Raw genomic sequence first — 22,724 nt, 5'->3', positions numbered from 1 at the left:
CAAATTATTTAGAGAAGGAAAGTCAGTGTTGCAAGAGACATCTTGAGTTTGCCAGAGACAGAATTGGATCAAATCTAGATAACCTGTACAAAAAAACTGAAGTACCTTTCTTGCACCAGAGCCTGAAATTTTTCAGGATTGCTAGACATAAGCTGGTTCGCCTCCTTAAACGTGAGCTGTACTGGGTAGTAGCCTCCATTGAATGGGTTGTGACAAGACGTTTGGTCAGAACCCAGATCAGCCAATAATTCTCCAGTTTTCTCAAATTCCTCAACAAGTCTCTCCCTGTGTATAAAAATGAACAGTGAAAGAACAAAAGTCAACAACTGTAGAACTGTATTAAAACCAATGAGCCTATGGTCACAACTCTCTCCCATATCCATCCATATCATTTTCTTTAAAGTAGAGATACTAAATACAGTAGAGTCTCACTAATCCAAGCCTCGCTTATCCAAGCCTCTGGATAATCCAAGCCATTTTTTTAGTCAATGTTTCCAATATATCGTGTTATTTTGGTGCTAAATTCATAAATACAGTAATTACAACATAACATTACTGCGTATTGAACTACTTTTTCTGTCAAATTTGTTGTATAACATGAAGTTTTGGTGCTTAATTTGTAAAATCATAACCTAATTTGATGTTTAATAGGCCTTTTCCTTGATCAGTCCTTATAATCCAAGATATTCGCTTATCCAAGCTTCTGCCGGCCCGTTTAGCTTGGATTAGTGAGACTCTACTGTATTGTCAAATATAATGTATCATCTGCCTTGGCTTTTTAAAAAATGTTTAACTATAGATGTAACAGTAAAAAAAATTTAAGAATCATTTGTTGGGTAATCCATTATGTGATTAAGAGAGCTGTAGGTTACATTTGATTGTGCTGTTTGACCATTGTGGGATAAGGGCTTTTGTGTATAGCAAAGATGGATTTAAGTTAAAATACCTGTCACAACACAAACATAGTACTGAAAGAATTGCAACTTTACACTAAACTTTTATTGCTAATGCATAATAGTCAAGAGCACACAATCCCCCTGTTACGTCAGCTCCACTGGCTGCCAGTCTGCTACCAAGCACAATTCAAAGGGCTGGCTTTAGCCTATAAAGCCCTAAACGGTTCTAGCCCAGCTTGCCTGTCTGAACGTATCTACCTCAGAGGTTAGGATCATCAGGGGAGACCCTGCTCTCAGTTCCACCACACTTGCAAGTGTGATTGGTTGGGATGAGAGACAGGGCCTTCTCGATGGTGGCCCCTCAGCTGTGGAATTCCCTCCTAATGAAATCAGAGCAGCCCCCTCCCTCCTGACCTTCAGGAAAATAGTAAAAACCTGGTTATGGGACCAAGCTTTTGGCTAGCACGTTAGTGCAATATGAGTATACGGAATTGTGAAATGACTAATGGAACAGCCTTGGATTTGACTCTGGATGATGTGATTTTAATCATTGTTTTAATATTGCTGCTGATTTTTGGTTTTAATGTATATGTTTATTTTTACTGTATGTATATATATGCATGGCATAAAATTGCTGCCTTTTGTAGGGCTGTTCTGAGTTCTCCATTTGGGGTGAAAAGGGAAGGATATAAATGTAGTAAATAAAAATAAGAAATAATATCACCATGAGCCAATCATTACTTACCAAAGATCAACTACATTTCCATGATACCCTAAACTCAGAGCTGTTTTCCTCTTCTTTGCTTCTCTATGTAAAAAATGTTAAAAGAGAAAAAGAGAAACATTTTCAAATGGTAGATTGCTATGTTTTCAAAGTTGTCTTCAGAACGAAATATTCTAATAAATATATTAAAACTATGTTAACCTTTTCAAGCAATGGTTCCTCACAGGCCATGGACCTTTAAATGTCAAATATCTTCTGATGTGGTATATTCCTGTTTTCATCTCCTGAATATCTGTTTGTTTTGATTTGCAATCTTCTCTTCAAACTCACTGCCTGCCTTGATTCTCTAGTTGTCATTGACTGTTCCCCCCTGATGTGGCAGAAATGTCACAATTTCTCTAGCTGCTACAGAATTCAGTGTTCCGATACTGAAGGCATGACCAATTTTGAACTGAGTGCAGCAGAGATTTTAGACACTTTAAAATGCTGCAGGAATCTTTATTTAAAAAATAAATGACATCTGATTAGTGCAAATCAAATTAGTGGTTTGGAAGGTTATAATAAAAATGCAACAATTCTTAATATAAATGGTATGTTTCATTAATTTTCTTATATTCCAGTGGTTCATAAGAGAGAGATGTTCTTCAAACTGAGATTGAAGCACAGAAGAATTCATTTGTACAGAATTTCAATGACGATATCAGCAGGAGCCAGTGGAAGGGACCCCATGCTGGGTTAGTCAAAAACTGCTTCGAATGTTATGAGAGCTGTCCAGGGTCCTGAACATTTTTGATTCAGTACCATAGATAGCTGCCATAAAACATTCTTATATACCTGTGGTTCTCAACCTGTGGGTCCCCACATCTTTTGGGCTTCAACTCCCAGAAATCCTAACAGCTGGTAAACTGGATAGGATTTCTGGGAGTTATAGGCCAAAACACCTGGAGACCCACAGGTTGAGAACCACTGTTATATATCCTATGTGGATTCATCAGTTCAACAGAACCAGTGACACATTCTTTATACAAAAGAGGGGAGGAGTGTGAGGATGTGAGTCTGGTCAAAATCAGACTTGATTCTTAGATGTGTCAGTGGAGGATCTTATAGAAAAGGAATCTTGGGTCTCATATCAGAAGAATAAAAACAAATTAAAATATAGAATCTGTACCTAAGCCGAACAATGCATTGGTCCAGACTGTTCGTGATTTCCATCAGCCACCCTTGCTGATGTCGTTTTAAAAGGGCAGCTTCATCCACCTAAAAGATAAGATTTCTAAAAAGTAAATACAGAAGAATTCCCACTATAACCATCTTACTGTGAATCATAAGTCAGAGATTCATCTAACCAATCTGGCGCCATATAAATATGAGAACTAATGTGGGACAGGCCACTTATAGGTTATGAAATACAAATTACTACTTAGTGAAATTTCCTGCCAGAACAAATATAGAAACAAGATCTTGTTCCCATCATCATTGGTAAAATTACACGGGTCACTGAATCCCTTTATTGCTGTTTCTAATAGCAGAGCTATAAGGCTATTATCATAGGCTTGTTTCACATGAAAACATTTCAGTTACTCAGGGGAATGTCTTATGGAGTGAGAAAGTCTTGGTATATGTGTCAGCCACTACATAGTTGGGCTACAATCTGCTTGGCATTATCCACATTTAACCAAACATCTTTTCAACAGTATATCCACTTCATGACTCTTGAAACTTTTTGTCCAAAATAGTTGTAGATTTAAATAGATTGAGGCACTTTCTCACAAAGAAGAATCTAGGCTCAAAGTTGATAGTATGGTACAGAGTTTATTGAAAACCAGAAGCAGAGCTAAATATAGTGAAGGTCAACCTAGAGATGTAAAAATTCCAGAAATTTGGATTTCTAGGGAAAATAAACACATGGGAATGGATTTTAAAATGAGCATTTGGAGAAATTGAAAAAAAATGTATGCTACGAAATCTTTATTGTTGTTGTGTGCCTTCAAGTCATTTCCAACTTCTGGTGAACCTGAGTTAACCCAATCACAAGATTTTGTGTGTCTGAAAGTGTATGATTTGCCCAGGGTGACCCAGTGGACAGCTGATGTTGGATGCTTTTAAGTCATCTCCAACCTATGATGACATTGGGGCAAATCTATCATGGAATTTTCTTGGCAAGATTTGTTCAGAAGAGATTTAATATATTGCCTGTCTTATGTGGGCAAGAATGTGTGACTTGCCCAAGGACACTCAGGGATTTAAACCCAATTCTCCAGAGTCATGCTCCAGTGCTCAAACCACTACCCAAGCTGTCCCTTAGAGCAAGGATACAAGGTTCAAATACCTCAGGTATAAACATCTGATATCTCCTCTGCCCAACAAGTTTAAAAATGGATGGATTTCTAAAGAGCAATAATTAAAGCAAAACCTAAATAAGATGATGATCATAAATAATGGTGATGACAACAACAAAAGTAAAACCATACACAGCAACAAAAACATGTAAGGTTACCTCAGCAATAACTCCAACGCAGCCAGCAATTACTGCAGCCTTTGCTTGAGCTCCACTCATTCCTCCAAGGCCAGATGTAACAAAGACTTTGCCAGCCAGATTCTCTATCCCCAAGTAGCGACGGCCAGCATTCAACACTGTGAGCTAAAGCAATGAAGAAGTCAGTTAATGTACAGAACATACCTCCTTACATAAATTGGCAGTCATTATACTAATTCAAAAGCAACTTTTGCTTACCATTCAAAACAGATGTCATTTTTGACAGTACTTGAGTTTTATTAAAGAACATCATTTTAAGCAAAATGAAGGAGGCTTCTAGGATTTTTCAACTCAAGCCTTGGCGAGAATACCCTTTCAAGTTCTGTTCCTTCCAGACTAATTTCTGGATAGTTTAGTCACACAATCTTGCTGTTTTCCTGAATTAAAGCAGGGATTGCCTTTTTCTTATGAAAGACATTCTTCTGGGTTTTCCCTCTATCCCTAAAGGATGGGAAATCTTGTCATAGGTAGTAACTGGAAGATGTCATCACTGATACCCAGAGGCATGGCAGGAATCCTTTGGCTTGAGTGGAGGTTTAAGGAAGGCAAAATCTGAACTAAGCATCATTCGTAGACATAATAGGCAGCCTCCTCTGCAAAAGAGTTTTTTAAACTCATGAAAGTCTCTTTTGACCAAGTGCCTGGTCACAATTGAATTATGTATAATAAAATTAAGTCTCCCATACTGTTTTAGAACAGAGATGTTAAGATTTGTCGTCACAAACAAAAAAAAAAGCCTTGGAATAGTTGTGTAATTTTCATAGCCCTTGAAAGTAATGAATTTTAGGTAACTCACAACCTTTAGGGGAAATCAAGGCTAGAACCTAGTCACATTCTGAAAAAAAGCCAGCAAGTGAAGGGGTTTCTGTAATAAATTAAACAATGACCTTCTTTCAAAAATCAACTTTCCAAGTTCTGTAAGCAATAAGCCATTTGTCTTTCTTATCAGAAATGATATGACAGTGCCCTTTTTCAGACATGGCACATTCTGCCAAACAGTGCTCTTGTCTTACCACAGTGCCGTGGACTATTCCTTGTGGTCCAATGTAGCAATAGCTCCCTGCTGTCATCTGTCCATACCTGTTTGATGGGAGTGCAAGCAACAGTTTTTCCTCAGTGAAATCTGGATGATATTATGTGGGAAAAAGAGAAATTAAATGCCTCACTGCTTTTATTCTGCTTCAAAAAGAGATCTTAGTGGATCTTAATGAGTTTATTTTGATTGGTTTATATTTTTATAGATTATGTAACTGCTTCTTAATTATAACCTTATGTATTTCTAGGGCATTGTGAGTGTTTTGACTATGCATATTTTATAGACATTAACCTGTTTTGAGTCCTACTATTGGAGGAAAAGCAAGTCAGCCATCAGTAACCACAGATTCTGTATCTATACATTCAACCTCTCACAACTTCAAAATATTCCTCCCAAGGAAAATCCCAAAATGCAAAGTTTGATTTTGCCAGTTGATATAAGGGATGCAATTTTACTACACAATTGTATATAATGGAGTTTGAGTATTCATAGATTTCAGTATCCACAGAGGATCCTGGAGCCAAACCTCAGCAGATATCAAAGTCCCACTATAAATTATTAATCCACCACTACCACAACAGCAATGATCCTATGTTACAGCCTGTAGTCTAGTAGCCTGATGTAGTCTTCCCCAAAGGGGGGAAATGAGACAAGATGAGAAAGAATAGATCATTTAAAAAGAAGCTGAAATAGTAGGATAACAGAGGATTAATAGGGACTGTCCATTCTTGCCAAGTTGGGACAAATGGAGACAATGCCTCCTCCTCTTGACTGTCTCGCCTCCTCTCAACAGGTGAATTGGAACCATTTGGGAGAATGAGCTAAAGCTCTGTAGTAGAGAATTTCATGTACATATAAATGATATGGGGAAATCAAGAAGTTTGATCAATGGATAAACTTACTTACATTGTAACCCCCATCGCAAACATTCGTTCATATTCTTCTCTGGAGGAATAGTTAGGAATTACCTGAACAAAGAAAAAGGAAAAATATGTTATGAAAAACCAAACTGATATGGAGAATGTATGGCTGTCCAAATATTCTTTGAATGCAATCCCATTATCTTTCACCATCAGGGATCTTGGTTATGTTGTTGGAAGATGCAATCAAGCAATAACTAGAAGACCACAAGCTGCCCAGCATACTCTTACACAGGACTAATGCCATGTGGCTGCTGAATAAAAAAGGAGGAGATGTACATGATGATCTTGAAAACAAGGGAGAAAATAGCTAGCTGATTGGCTAAAATATGAAGGAGACTCAGACAAAAATATTAGACAATTTGGCAAAGAGGACATTTTGTCATGCTCTCGTCCTCTGCCTTGCAAGAGAAGAATGTTGTCTTATTTTTATGTATGTCTTCTTTGTTGCTACTTTGTTTGGTACACTGCAAGTTTAGGAATATTTTTGTAAACTGGCCATGTTCTTTCCATACATCCTGTTCATGCCATGTGTGGATGCTTTGGTGTCCAGCTTTTCATGGCTGTCCATCTATGTCCATTTACACCTAAGTTCACCCTGAGAATGAAAGGCCTCCAAGCCCCCCTGTCCGCAATAGCTTGGAGCAATGCTTTAGGGAGGTTGCCTTCTGGGGATGCTTCATTAACATTGAATGGCTTTGCAGCTTCAAAGTCTGGCTTCTTCCTACCTGGGAGAATCCTTTATTGGATCAGAGAAGTCCTTAAAATCCACAAGCATGTGGACAATTTCAACAGAAAGGAAAAAACCATGAATCTGGCTACCATTATTAAAATATTCTAAAATCAAGATGGTAAATAAAGAACAACACTCAGAAAACAGAGGAATTCCAGACATGAAACAATCAGGGCCAGCTAACACTTCCCAACAAAGGATTCCCCCAGGTAGGAAAAAGCCAGATTTTGAAGCTGCACAGCTATTCAGTGCTAATCAAAGTGGCCAGTTGCACCATTCACACTTGCCTCAAGCAGACAAGAGTCCTTTCTCCCACCCTGGACCTTCTACAGATATATAAACCCCACTTGCATAGTTTTCCAAGAGACCTCACAACCCCTGAGGATGCCTGCCATAGATGTGGGTGAAAAATCAGGAGAGAATGCTTCTGAAACATGGCCAAAGAGGCTGTAAAACTCACAACAACTCAGGTCTTCAGTTGTTTTTTAAAGTCAGACAGCTGATTTAGCTGTCAGAGCTCTTCCAGGAGGACATTGCACAGTCTTGGAGCCGCTGATGCAAAGGTCATCTGGGTGATGGTTGCCAGTAGGGTTCTGGCAGGCTGGAATAGATGCCCCACAGAGGACCTAAGTGTCAGGGCAGATTGAACAGAAGAAGGCAATCCTGTAGGTAACCTGGAACCAAACCCTATAGAGCTGTCAAGGTCAAAACCAACACACACACATACAAAGAGGATTGGCTGACAGTGAGCTCTTACCATGCCATTGGTGATGACTAATCGAGGAGCATTGCGATGGCTAGGAAACAGTCCTAAAGGATGCCCACTGTACATAACTAAGGTCTGACCTTCAGTCATCTCAGACAAATAGTGCATCACCAGCCAGAACTAGAATAGGGAGGGAAATGGAAAAACAGCAGGCTAAGTTTCCTTAATCAGCATTCATCAGCTTTTATGGGGCAGCTGATATGAGAAGTCAACAGACCAATGTGACAGAACTGCATTACTCACAACCAAGTTATCATAAAGCTTGGGAGAGATAATTTGCAATGAATATATTATCAACATGGGAGGTGAGGTTGTATGATGAGTCCCCCTTCATCCAATACTCCCCCCTGGAAAAAAATTCTTTCAAACTGTTCTGTTTCTATTGCAGCTCAGCTCTGAATGGAAATAACTCCTCCATCATTTAGAAGAGAATATGGAATTATAGTTTGAAGGGATGTTGCCTTGATGTGACTGATATTAAACAGGTTAAATGGATGTTAGTTGGTTAAGAGAATGAGGCAAGTACGTTGGATCAGAATATGAGAGAAAGATGAGACTTAGTTAGGGTTAGTTAGGATTTGGATGTCTTAAATAAATAATATTTTAATTATAAGTATGGATCAAAGTTTGCCCAAGTCTTAATAAAAGCATCCCAAGGCATGCTCTTCAATAATCCTCTTAGTAAAAAAAAGGAAGGGACAGCATAGATAACAACACCAAAAATAACATTTTGAGGCACATTTTTTGCTACTGAAAAAGCAAAATAGCTACAGCTATTTTTTAAAAGTCTCTTTTACATGGCACCAAGCACTGAGAACAAATTGTTCTTATCAGCACTAAATAAATAATTCATCCAATTGGTGTTCTTAAGTAACCAATGACAAAGAAGTGTTTATTCTGCTGTGAAACCCATGCTCAATATCATAGTCATATCTGAGCTGAACAAGGTTGCTGGAGCAAAAGAATAGATAGCAAGTTTCCAAAAGTTGTGATTCCTTTATTACACTGTGAAGTTCAATACACACACTAAGTACGGAAGTATGTTTGGCATATATTATATCTGTTTTGAGGCTAATTATAGAAGGAAACAAAGATGAGAGGGCTCCACTCTGCCTGGGAATTTGGGACTCCTACTCTCAAGTGGACCAAGGGATTGTTGCCTTTCGTTAATAAGGAGAAAGTATACTCTGCATCTATTCAAGGACACACATCCCTTTTTGTGATACCAATTTTTTAAGCATAGAAATCTTATGTCCCATTTTCCCCATTTTTCTTTATTTCCTTTATTTTAATCATGCCAAATCCTATCTAAAGGAAAACACACTCTCTGTGGGACCAGCCACCAATGGGGCCATCTCTTTCTTGAAGCAGATCTTTAAATTATAGCAGGATCTTACTTCCAATTAATCATATCATACATCATCATGTAGCTTTCTAAAATCAGGACCTAGGTGTGCTGACAGGCAAAACAGATTAGGTTCCTCCTGCTCTCCTATCCACCCATCACTTTTTTTTCAAACACACCAGATAACTGTTTTGATTTTGACTGTACATCAAGAGTATGGGAAGAAGATGGGTAAAGCATAAATACAATTTTTCACAATAGTCATGTTAGAGAATGTATACCAACAGCATACCTGAGCCCAGTTGCTGAAAACTTGTCCATTTCCTCCATAAGTTACAAGTTCTTGTGGAAACTGCAAAGGACACATTTTAACATTTTACTTTGAACAGTGTTGCCAAAAATCGCTTCTTCAAAGTGGTCAGCATAAGTTATATTTCTGCTTAATTAGAGAATCTTATTCTCAGTTAGAACTGAGTGTTTCCTCCCATATGTTTCATGTTATAATATAGGAAAATAACTGGCACATTTGCCTTAACATTACCTTAACACAACGCATAAACTATCATATAAACTATGAAATTTACCTTTTTATTTTATTAAAATCCTTATGATGGACTTACATCAAATCAACAAAATCAGTGTAACTATGAGCTGATAGGGCTTAGAACCAATAGCTAGTCTCAATTAGATCATAAGCGATTACTCATGGCTGAGTATGATAGTCTTCCAAGGATAGGGTCTTGGTGGTGGCTCTGTAAGTGACTGTAGAGACCTTTCCTGTCCCAATTAGAATGGACACATTGGACTGGCTGATGAATCGTAAATCAACACTAATGTAAATCTCACTGATGCAATCAGTCTACTCAAGCTGGTACTAGTAATTTGGTTTACCATAAGTATTTTATTAGTGTGTAAAACAGAAATTGTTTCAAAAATCCTTATAGAAATTTTTCAAGAGTTTTACAGTGGTTGCAGTGAGGATGTTGCCCTCCACTGCAGGGCTGTGGTGCCCACCCCTGTTTTCATTGTTATGTTTGTCTCTTTAATAGGTTGGCCACACACATCACAAGCAGACGGTCCATAGCCTTAGGTGCAGAGAGGGTTCCTGTCTTGGGAAAGTTTACACCAGAGTGTGGAAATTTACTCCAAAAGTGCATCCCAGATAACATAGGCAAGAACAAGATGGCATCCCTTTTCCATTCTGGCCACAGAATTCAACAGGATTTAACATTTCTTTAGCCCTGTGATTAGGGGCATATGCCCCCTGACACTTGTAGACAGTAGGCTAGCATAAAATGTATAGACTTGTCAAGGACAAGACATCTCTCTCTCTTCCAGTGCTTTATTATTGTCTCCAAACATCTGCTACCTAAGGCAACAGATCTACAATTGAGGCTGAAACTACCCTGCATATGCTAGTGGACAAAAATAGTTGTTCAGCTGTTTTCAGCATTGCTGTTTCTTCCCAAGACTTAGGTTTGAGTGAACATTGCTTACCTGTGCCACTGCAGGGTCTAGATTATTCATAATCATGTGCATTATTGCAGCAGCTTGTATAGTTTTGCAAGGATATTCCTGGATGGGGTACGCTCTGAAAATGAAATAATAAAAAGTATACAAGATAGAAACAATGATTCTTAATCTTTTTTCATTTGTATATTAGGTTTAATTTCAAGGAAATCTATCTCAACTCAATTCAGAGGAAAAGTTCAAGTAAAAATGGTCTAACGCAAAAGTGGGGAATATGTGCCTTCTGTAATGTTTCTGGACTGCAAATCCCATTGACTCTATCCAGAATAGTCATGGATATGGTACAGCAATTCAGCAATATCTGGAGAGCCATACATTTCCTAAACCTTACTATAATCAATGAATTTAATTTTGGTTGTAACTGACAGCACAAACAGCAAGTTAGCAAGAGACTACTATCCTCTGACAGTACAGTTGATGACAATTATAAAGGTTGACAATCAGAGGTTGTGAGGTATATGCCTTCACAACCTCTGAGGATGCCTGCCATAGATGTGGGCGAAACGTCAGGAGAGAATACTTCTGGAACATGGCCATACAGTCCGGAAAACACACAACAACCCTGATAGTGAAATATTTTTTAAAAAATCTGTTTCTGTCTTCTAGGACAGTGCTACCTAAAGTGATGGTTCCTAGACCGATCATAGTATTTGAACTATTGACTGACAGTCCTGACAAGTTTCCAAAAAATAAGGAAATAACTATTGTAGCCAATGAGCATAAAGATAGTGCTAGTCCCTGGCACAAGATGAGGGGATAATGGCCAGTCCCCTATATCAGATAGTATGAGAAGTATTGTTCTAGGAAATATTTAATTCAATATAATACTAGCATGCTATTGTGTCTTTAAGTGTCCCCATCAAAACAAACCAGATATAAAATGTCATTATTAGTCATCATGGCATAGTGGTTTGAGTGTTGCACTATAGAGACCAAGGTTTAAATACCCATTCAGACATGAAAACACACATAGTAGCCCCAGAAAACCCTATGATAGGTTCACCATAAGTTGAAAACAACCTGCAGACACACAACAAAGCCAACAACAAATGTCATTCCTATTATTAGAAAGCTGACAGATGTGTGCCAGGGGTTGTGCTTAATCAATTCAGTATATCAACTTTTGCATGGTTAGATAGTTAGATTCATTTTGCATATGAGAAATCATTCAAGAGCAAAAACTGGGCAGCTCTGTAAGCTAATCAGATATCCATTGACCAATTTCAGATTTTGAGTTAGAGCTCTTTGTAGCTATAATTGTTTTAGCATCAGGACCTGCCCACGTGGATACATATCCATTAATAATGCATATCAGGATGATGAGGAAGGTTTATTGTCCTTGCCAGGTAAGGAAGTCCTTTTGATTTTGTTTTTTTAAAACACTTATGCCTAGTTTTATGCTAATAAATGGAACTAGACAGACAATGGATGATTATGAATTGAATTGCAGATATAAACCTAAACCCTCATTGTTAGTCCCAACTAGAGCATAGGTATTACATTAAATGTAAATTATATAAGTTCTAATTGATTTAACAGGTCTATTTTAATTGGCAAATTCTCCAAATTTCCCAGTCAGGAAGAAAATCTTAATCATTTGTTAACTCATATTTTTTGCAAACTGCTTCTAAAACACCTCAGTTTTTCTCTGCAACTTCCACCTTTCCCCTTTGTCCTCATATTATTCTCAGTTGCTACAAACTGAGTTCAAAGTGCAAAAGTAACTTATATTCCATTTTAACTCACTGGGTGGAAGAGAGAAAAAAGAGAGCCACATCTTGGCCTTCCCTGTAACTTCAGACCAAAGCAAGCCGCCACAGCCTTTCCTAGCTTCTCATTAATAGGTTCAGCCATTTTGACCAGATTAACGTTTGCTATATGTGTCTCTTTTCATCTGTGAAATATTGGAGGATAGAAATTGGGAGGAACAATGTGATTTAGAGCACAGCTAGGCAAGCTATAGTGCAATATTAGGACAAGCGTGACCCACTTTTTTGTGAGTCCCTAGAAAGTTATAAAAATGAATGTCCCCAAAATTCTCATGACATTTTGCAAATGAAAGGAAGAAGATATGGCTTTTGTTCAAACTGTGTTGTAGCAAATAGTCTCTCCTAAGTCTCCAGATGAAGCGGTGAGTCTAAAACAATGCAAAATGCCCTATTCCTTCCAGGTCAAATTTGGGGGGTGCAGTGCTCACTGCTTCTTAAACTGTGGTTCCCAACCTCAAATGGGGTCCCCTTAACCCAGGCCATAGTGCCTTATATATACCACCACCACCAAGGGCCATTCTCCAGAAGAGTGGGCTTGTTGCATTTTGTGAAACACTTTTCTGCCACCATGAAGATGTCTTCAGAGAGGTGCTGTAGCTAAGCAGTAACTAAGTGGCCAATTAGAGTCCTGAGATGCATCTGTAGATTTAATGCAGTTTGACTCCATGTTAACTGCCATGGCTCAATGCTATGGAGTCATGGGAGTTATACTGTAGTGAGGAACCAGCACTCTGGCAAAGAAGATTAAAGACCCAGTAGAATTCCTAGAAGTCCATAGCATTGAGCCATGGTACTTATAGTGGTATCAAATTGCATTAATTTTACAGTGTAGATGTACCTTGGGACTCTAATTGGCCACTTACTGCCATGCTGAGGCACCACTGTTTGATTATTAGGGTTGATGATGTCACCCACCATTTGCTTTAGACTCTTGTGTTTGTTATGGCCTAATCTACCAATATCATGGAAACTGGGTGAGAAAAGGGAATGAATGATTCCAGAAAAAATATATTTTTGTGAGCTATTCCTGTTGCAATGCAAAATAGTTTGAGGTGCTTTGGTCCTGAATGGGCAATTAAGAACTATTCACTTAAAAAAAATCCACACCCACACCACACAAGGATCAAGACAGTTTCTTTTCCCCCCTCTTTTTTATCCCTATCACTGCATATGATTAATGGGATGCTTTGTGATCTGTTGCCAGCACTTTAAAATGTATAACCCCATCACCAGAGTTTAATTTTATCCCTAAACAAAAAGGAACACATTTCAGTCTAACCACTACATGGTATGGGCACTTCATTGTAATATATAGTGCAACCCTGGTATCAGTCAATTCAATATCCACAGTTTCACTTAGCCATGCTCCAACCACTCCTCCCAGAAGTTGTTTGTGGGCCACTCTAGGTCCTTCAGTGTGATTCAATGGTATGCTTCTGGTTCAAGTGTAGACAAAATATCGGGTTGGTATTATCCACTATTTCATGTATCTCCCATGGATCATACTGTATTGCAAAGCAGACATTAAGTTCTTACCTCATCACAATTTGGGGGCAGAACCTATACATGTAGATGTGTCCATAAAGCTTCAATTCTTTGGCAAATTCTGATGCCAGCACTTCATGCAAGTCGGCTGGGAAATAACGCAAGGCATTCTTCAAAGCCAGCTGCCAAGACAGAGGAGAAAAAAGGGGGAGTGATAGTGAACCTAAAGGTGACTGAGTGGGTGGTTATCACAGCTAATTAAACATTTGCATCTTATCAGGCTCAATGGGAAGAATGCCCAGATGCTAAAAATGTATTCAAATGCACTGACCGTAATATATACAAGGTCCCAGCCAACAAATGAGGTAGTGCAGTATTTTGGATGGGATCTTTTCACCTTTCAATAAACACACTGCACCCATTCTCCAGGAGAAACAGAACTGCAGGCAGAAACAACTCAGTTAACAACACTCTTGGAGCGTCATTATTATACCCAACTCCAAATGATGCAGAATGTTCATTGCCAGCTTGACAGTAGAACTTTGTCAAGTCAGGTTTGTAGCCTCATGTCATGCTGAAATGGATACAAAAGGTTCAATGCAGGCAAAATAAGCTAAATGGACCAAGAAGATCACCCAGGGCTGTGCCAAGGAAAACACAAACTTCTCCGTTCAATATTGAAATGTGCCAGACAGAGTTATTAAACAGCCAGAACTGTACAGGCCTGCCCTTTTGGAGGGTTGCCCAAAACTCAGACTGTAAAGCCAGAAAGCGGTGTGTGTGTGTGTGTGTGTGTGTGTGTGTGTGTGTTCAAATTAACTATTTTTGCTACTAATGTGACTTTATGCAATGCGGTAGAGACTGGAATTGACAACAGTCTCATTTACTACAGTTGAGCCAAAACTTGTTCCTACCCCTCAATATTTCACAAATGAAAATCAGGACATGTGTGGCCAAGCAAGATGACAGAGTATTCATGCTGGAAAATGTTACAATTGCAGAAAAGCAAACAAAAGGGAGGAAGAGTGCAACTAGGACATTGTAAAAGCAGCTGAAAAAGTGGGATGACAGTGGATTAGTTGGAACTGTCCCTGCCAAATTCAAACAGTTGTAGTTAAGTCTATCTGTGCCAAGACCCCTCTCAAACAGTGCATGGATTGGCCATCTCCATTGGTAGGAAGGCTAAGCATGAAGCACAGAATGCCAGTCTCAGTCTATGTCTGTTTAGGCCAACCTGCTTCAACCCAGCATGCTCTAGATTTTGGAAAACAACTCCCACTCTCTTGGACGATCATACTGAAGCTGGGGTCTGCACTACCACACACCTTGAGGATGTTACATTGGAAAAGGTTGGTCTACTCTAGGCATATAAGAAAAAACATGCTGACACACACAGGGAAACAGATTCCCTCCCTGTATTATCCTCGTCATTCAATATTTAGACAAAGAAGGAAGTTGGACTACAGCTGCCACTATAACCAGCTAGCATGGATAGTCTAAATAATAGCCCCTAAATGTAACTTTTTGAAATTCTGTTTTTAAGTCAGTGACATCAGCTCAGTATGAAAACAGAAAAGAGGGAGGAAGGGAGGAAGAAAGAGAGAATGCACAAACTGAATAGATTATTCTTGGGATGTGATATTGTGTTCCTCACAGCTAAACGTTTTCTAAGGAAGTTTCTACAGTCTCAATTCCTTAATTATAGAATTAGAATCAGGAGTGATAGGACACCCATGTTTAATAGTTTATGGCACTATTGCATTCACACTTTCTTGTTTGTTATTATGTATAAGTAATAGATACCAATGATATCAACAATATCCTGGAAACCTACAGAGTTTGTCCAACAGGCAAATTGGATACAATGTACCCTTGGTATACACCAGGATTTGGGTACAAAAATCCATGCACACTAAAATCCCATTCTATACAACTGCTGTTATGATTGAGCCTCATGGCTCTGTTACTGACAAACGTGGGCGTAAGACTCCTCGAGAGTCAGATACTCTCGAGGAGCGAGAAAGAAAAAGACTGCGAGACATTTTTGCAGCACCATCTGACGAAGAGTCTTTTGAGGGGTTTACGGAGAGAATGGAGGAGGGGCTGGTTAGCTCGGAGGAGGATGAGATGGATTGGACTCGGGTGAGGGAGGAATTGGGTGCCACTGGCCATGATGGGATAGAAGATGAATGGGGACCTTCAGGATTAGACCCATGGTCTAGCTGGAGGGATGGGACGGGATCCACAGCTGGAGATGCTGTGGGGCGTAGTCAGAGGTGTTCCAGCTCTGATGAGGAAAGTGATGAGGAAACGCCCAGGTTAAGGAGGACAGCTGACAGTGATGAGGATTTGTAACTGGCATAAAATGGGGCTTGGGAGCAATTGCAAATTGCATTGGGCAAGGTAATCTGGACGAACGCTTGGGATCTGTGTGGGACGCTTTCCTGAAGACTGGTGTGTTTTCGTATGCTGATACGTAAGTTGTTTTGGAATTCAGGGTCAGACGGCGGGAGGAATTGTGTGGGCATTTGTTTGTGCAAACCTGTGCTTACTCTTATTAGCTTGACCTTCCGTCGTCTTCTTGATGGACGCCATCTCCTGCTTTGAAATTCGGACTGAACTGACCACGGCTTGACTTCCCCCTTCTTGGACTTGGAAACTACAAACGTCTGCTTCTGGCTTTGATCTACGGAAAGGAACTGGGTCTACTCTACTGCTACAATCCTTGGCTGATCTGTTCGTGTTGGAAATCCTGTCTGCTGTGTGTGTGGGAGCGACGCAAGTTACTCTAAGCACAGTGTTGGCAGCAGAGAGGAATCTGCTGCCAATTAGTTGCATTCTTTTGTATCTTTTGTTCCTCGGCTTTTGTTTTGTTTATCCCCAGGCTGAAGCAAGCAGTTTGTTTTTACCCGGATTAAACTCCGGTTTAATCCGGTTTATCTTTTGAACGTTTTTCCTTGTCCCTTTTTGCTCCTAAAGGCTAATACTGCCTGGCCCTTGTATTTTACGGGCATTTTTGAGTTCTGTAATCCAATAAACTCTGTTATCTTGAATCTTGTGGCGATCTGTCCTTGACAACTGCATTGTAAAAAAGTGTCCCTTATATAAAATTGCAAAAATAAAGGTTTGTTTCTATATTTATTAAAATATATATTTTCAAGCCATAGATTATTTTAATATTTTCAAACCATGGATGCAGAATGGATACTAAGAGCAGACTGTATAACTTATTTTTGTCCAAAGGTTCCTGTCATGGTCATAAACTGTTAAAATGGAATGTGAATCAAGTAAGTAAGTAAGTAAGTAACTTTATTTTTCTATACCGCCACCATCTCCTGGCAGGGACTCAGGGCAGCTAACACGGGACAAAGGCCCGAAAACACCAGACAAAGTAAAACAATTAAAACATATTGCAATAAAACACAGTAAAATCAACATTATACAAAACAATTACATTAAGCAAAACAGTACATTAAACCATAAAAACTCATTTAACATATATAATCAAGAAAATGTTTGCCACACATACTTCTGGTTTTTTTTCTTTCCCAAAATTTTACTCCATGTGCCATGATCTGTGTAGGAACTATACTACATTGGCAGAATAAAACTCAAACCATTAAGCAGATCTTACTAAATCCAACCTTTACTTCCCTAGAATTGTTCCCTATACTATATCAATAAATGGCTTTTTTTCCTACTGCTTCAGAGTTTTCCTGGGCTCTTTATGCAAGATAGAATCAACAGGAGGGGATAGATAGCAATTTCTTAACCTTTTGGTTGACATGTCCAAAACATATTAAAACTTTTATAGAATTACGAGCATTCTCAGCTGTTTTCAGCAGGACTTTAACAGCTGAGTAGAAGGAGAATTCAGTAGGTGTCGTACATATACAAATGGACACATGGCTGAAAATGTGATGGCGCTAGTAGACTGGAATGGGAATTGTGTGGCCATCCAGAAACTGATGGACTACACTCCCAGGATTATTCACTGCTGGCTATGCAGACAACGACTCTGGAAGCTGGGTGCAATAACACCTGCCCCGTATCAGAGGAACATTAAATGCAGAAGAAATTCATGGTGACTAACATTTATCTATGGAGATTCTGTTTGAATGAATGCTGAGTCCAAGTCTATTTTAGAAGTAAAGAACCATCATAAAGGAAAGTCGTAGTGAGTAGGGATGTGTAATCTATAAAAAATGGTTCAAAAGTCATTACAAAACTGGGGGGTGCTGACACTTTGTTTCTCAAGTGTTTATAAAGTATACTTAGTGAAAATTTTCTTACTATAATGAGACTAACAAAATTTCATTACTATTTCATTACAGTAATGTGCATAATTAAATTACTATAATTAGGGAAACTTCAGGGGCTCCTATCTTTTGCATTTTTAAAACTATTAGGATGAAACTTGATACAACGGTAGGGCACATTTACCACTGTTTGTCTACTGAATTTCAGAACATTTCACATATCCATGGAGTTTTGGCAAATTTTCAAAGTTTTTATATACAAATTTTTTAATAAAATCTGTTCTTAGTTTCAAAGTGTTATTTCATGTTTAATTGTGTAGTCCTTACTTTGAAAGTAGTTGTTCTACTTCAGAAACTCTGTTTTTGTGGCAGAAACTTCACTAAATTGGTGGAGACTCAACAAGCAAAATGTGCTATAGAACAATATCCCTTGTGCAAATAATAATAATAATAATAATAATTAATAATAATAATAATAATAATAATAATAATAATAAAAACTTTATTTATACCCCACCACCATCTCCCCAACGGGGACTCTGGGTGGTTTACATGGGGCCATGCCCAAAACAATACAATATAAACAGCATATAAAAGAACAACACATCACAACACAATAAGCAATACAATAAATAATAATATCCATTACAAAATAAATCAAGGAAACAATGAAAAACAAGGGCGGACCACATGAACATTAAGTTAAAACTCAGGGTGAGAGAGACATAAGAATAAAAAACCACAGCGAAACAGGGCCATAAGGAAGTGGGGTAGTCTGGAGGATAGATATTAGAGGGATGCAAAGACAAGGTTTTTGCAGTATAATAAACTTTCACTATGTTTTTATGAAAGAACTAATTAGAAACTGCCATTTATAACTCAGGAACAGAAATCATAGTGCAGAATATTAACAAATGTAATGGAACTCTCGCTGGCTACAGATCGAACTCCTCTCCTAATTGGGGCTTTCTGGCACTGATGCATACTGGGAGATGTAATTTAGGGCAGAGGCTTTTGAATTATTTGGCATAGGGCTCCTCCCCTTCCTAAACGACATTTTCCAGAGTCCTATGCTGTTCCCAAAATGCACTGCTCCCTCTTTTCACAACTCCTAATGCCAAAACTCCATTAATTCCAGGCAGGCAGACAGTTTTTTTGGCTTAATGGATTTGCTTCCTTGCACTGAATATGAAACTAATTATGGGAGCCTTCTGAGATTTACAAAACTAAAATGAAAAAGTATGGGGTAAGTTTTGATTCTAAAATAATTGGTGTGGGACATGCAAACGCTTCTGATATGGCTTCTGAAAAATTTTCAATTTTCTTATAATTTCTAGCACTTCTGAATTTTTTGCACATGCCCAGTAGTGAGAGTGAAGTTGTCCATCACCACAAGTACCGAGAAGTTAAACTGAGCAGACCCAGAATTCACAGTCTTCATCATTCAGGTGGTATGTATTGTCCATATTTATTAAAATGCTACTAAACACAATAACTATTTGTGATATGCATGAAATAGATACTTGTCTATTTCAATTATGGTTCAATTTCCAAATATGTAACTATATATACAAATGATCATATGCTTATTTCATGCAATTCCCGCCCCCTCCCTGAAATGTAATGTATTTCGTCTTTTATGCCAGTGTGTTAAAGAGCCACCTTCTAAGGCACTACATGACTTCAGGGGATCAAAACACTCTTACTGTCCATTTATGGGTTGAAGAGTGGTATAGCAAAAGAAAAAAAAACACTTTGGGTGTGTTGGTGTGCGTGTGTATAATGAAGAAAAACATGGGGATTCCAGCCAGCTGTAGTGGTGTAGTTCCCATATCAGTGCAACTGTAAATCCACTCTGGACTTTAGTCTAAACTTTAAAGAACCTATTCTAGGTTTTGAAGCCATTCAATGCATATGATCCAGCTATAGCCTTTGCTAAAACCTGAAACAGATTTGCTATTGCTATTGTGTGCCTTCAAATCACTTCCAGCCTATCACAACCATAAGGCAAGCCTATCATAAAATTTTCTTGTCAAGATTTGTTTGGAAGAGGTTTACCTTTGTCTTCCCTTGAATCAGATTGATCACGTGCATTAACATGGAAGTCACCAGCTTCCAATAGTTCCAATGGTATTTATTCCTCAACAGGAGCTAAAGGCCTGAGGAAGGCTCTTGCAGATTAGAGGAGACATAAGAAGGGATGGCTGTGTATTCAACCTTTCTCTTGTCTGTTTATTTCCTTTCTGCCAAAACACCCATGGTCCTGGCTATTTTTAATTATTCCAACTGCATTTCCAAAACCAGGTTGAGTGTGAAAAATAATCTCAAGAAAATATTTGAATAGTAAAATTGGTAAGAATAGAGTAATTTAAATTTAAAAATTGGGGTTGCTACTCCGTTCTCCATAGAGTATTCTGGTTAGGGATAGTGGGAGTTGTAGCCCAGCAGACATCTAGAAAGCCACCAAATTAACAGTGTCTTGCTTTGTCGAAGTGATTCACATTCATCAAAGTAGAAAAGTTAAGTCTGCAACAATTTTTAAAAAAAATCCTACTACTAGCCAGTTCACAAAAATGATTTAAAATGAGGGCAGGAGCAGTGAATGCTTGCTTAAAGAGAAATACTTATTTTAAATTAATCTTCTACAGTGCACTTTCTTCCTAAAGTAGGTTTGCCAAGCCAGAAGTGACTCTACTGGGAAAGGAGCCTGTTTTTGTCTTTATTGAAGTTCTTAAGGCTTATTTGTGCCATTGTAGCTGCCTGCCAATTAGATCACATCTGTTTGAGCTATGTTCTTACAAAATGGTGGCCTTTGAAAATAAAATGATGTTTATCATCATTTCAAATACAAAATAAGGAAATTAACTTATCAATATTAATTTCAGCCAAAAGTAATGACGAAGGCATAGTGAACAATTTCCTGTTTCATCTTGGAATTATCAGTAGAATTCATCAATGGAGGATCTTTGCTTAACTCATATTAACTGAATGAATAAGCAGGTGGATAAGAGGCATGGAATGAAATTGTTTGACTCCTCCAGGACCTAGAATTTATTTCTGATTATCAAAGCAAATGTTCCCTTGCAATCTTGCTGATGTGGAAAGAGAAATATCTCCAATTTGTGCCTTTTAAAAACAGCACTATATGAGTTTAAGCATGATTCCAGCAAAACAAATTACCCTCAGTGCCCAATTGCTGTGGAATTCTTGGAAATGACAATTTCTAGATGTGTAGCATTCAAGGGTTTGGCTTGGGAATCCAAAGACATCTCCGAACTATTTGAAAGCTCACTTAGGCAGGGATATCCCAAGATATTTTGCTATATGAGGCAAAGCAGCAAATAGTACCTTTCCCCCAGATTATGGTGCACCTGTTCCCAAACAAAACAATTCAATTCCCACAAGTATCTCTAGTAAAAACACAACTGTAAAAGAAGCAGGTTTATTATCTATCCATGATCATGACATACACTGACTGCCACCTGAGGCAGCCACCTCACTTTGTCCAAGAGAAAGGCCAGACTTGTTCTGTTGGGGTCTGAAAATTCAGATGTTCTACTGCTGTGATCACATACTAAAGCCCAACAAAGCAGCATATCCAATGGGATGACCTGAGGACACCTATCCCTTTGGGGACATTCCTGTTCCAATCCCAGAATGTCCAATTTTTAAATGTTAGACCATAACTTTCACACTTAATTTAAGAACCATTATATTTACAGAGGAAGGAATTGGCAAACCATTTCTGATATTATTTATTTATTTATTTATTTATTTACAGCATTTATATTCCGCCCTTCTCACCCCGAAGGGGACTCAAGGTGGATCACATTGCACACATAAAGGCAAACATTCAATGCCATGACATAGAACAGAGACAGAGACAAGACGCAGGCACCGGGCTGGCCTCGAACACATGACCTCTTAGTCAGAGTGATTTGTTGATTTGTTGCAGCTGGCTTGCTTTCCAGCCTTTGCAGAAGAAACCTCTAGGATATTCATGGGGTCACTATGAATTAACAAATGACTTGAAGGCATGTATACACATCCATACAAACACACAGGTTATATTCTTTCCAATTGCTTTTCAAGAAGTTAACCTACTACCAACTTCCATTGTTCTAACCAAGGAGCACAAAAGCTCTTGGAATGTCTTAGTTGTTTTTCATGTAATTGTAGTCACCTCCATAGCATAACACCTTCATCAACTAGCCTGTCCCAGTATGGTCTGTCTACCAAACTCCAACAATTTCTATCCGTACAGTAAGGGCACAGAAGCTAATTGTTTGGCCTAAAAACAAGGAAAGGGTTTCTGGGCATGCATGGTGTTTCTCACTTTCAAGAATGACCAGTATTAACAGGTGTTCGGTAGTGTAATATGTGTCTGGAATGCCCATTATGTTTGTTGGTTCATATTTTAAATCCTTTCAATTGTTTGATTTTATTGGACACTAGCCTGAGATCACTAGATATTTGTTGTTTTGTGCCTTCAGGTCATTTCTGATTTACGGCAACCTGAAGGGAAATATATCACAGGGTTTTCTTGGCAAGATTTGTTCAGCGTGAGTTTGAACATAAAGGTCTCCCATTGGGTTACAGTGGATTACCATGGCCAAGCAGAGACTTCTCCCTCACCCCCCACAAATATGGAAAGATTAGATAGAGGGATACAGACTCATCACACTAGAGTATGGATCCACTTTAAATCTGGTTTCTGCCTCCTGC

At 38.5% G+C, this 22,724-nt stretch overlaps 1 protein-coding gene across 1 annotated transcript in view; it reads right to left on the bottom strand.

Moving 5' to 3' along the window:
• uroc1 (urocanate hydratase 1) overlaps positions 1 to 22,724 on the bottom strand; it is a 62,265-nt gene that overhangs the window by 33,063 nt on the left and 6,478 nt on the right. Inside the window, exons 2-11 of the mRNA XM_003217776.4 lie at positions 13,792 to 13,922; positions 10,454 to 10,547; positions 9,249 to 9,308; positions 7,603 to 7,731; positions 6,099 to 6,160; positions 5,170 to 5,236; positions 4,118 to 4,261; positions 2,789 to 2,877; positions 1,642 to 1,704; positions 106 to 285 (exon numbers count right to left, since the gene is read on the bottom strand). Coding sequence (XP_003217824.2) covers positions 106 to 285; positions 1,642 to 1,704; positions 2,789 to 2,877; positions 4,118 to 4,261; positions 5,170 to 5,236; positions 6,099 to 6,160; positions 7,603 to 7,731; positions 9,249 to 9,308; positions 10,454 to 10,547; positions 13,792 to 13,922 — 1,019 coding nt within the window. The remainder of the gene's footprint in view (positions 1 to 105; positions 286 to 1,641; positions 1,705 to 2,788; positions 2,878 to 4,117; positions 4,262 to 5,169; positions 5,237 to 6,098; positions 6,161 to 7,602; positions 7,732 to 9,248; positions 9,309 to 10,453; positions 10,548 to 13,791; positions 13,923 to 22,724) is intronic.

Source organism: Anolis carolinensis, chromosome 2, assembly GCF_035594765.1.
Source record: "Anolis carolinensis isolate JA03-04 chromosome 2, rAnoCar3.1.pri, whole genome shotgun sequence".
Classification (NCBI taxonomy): Eukaryota; Metazoa; Chordata; class Lepidosauria; order Squamata; family Dactyloidae; genus Anolis; species Anolis carolinensis.
Note: the sequence above shows the minus strand (reverse complement) of the source record. Positions and strands in the feature narration are given on the sequence as shown.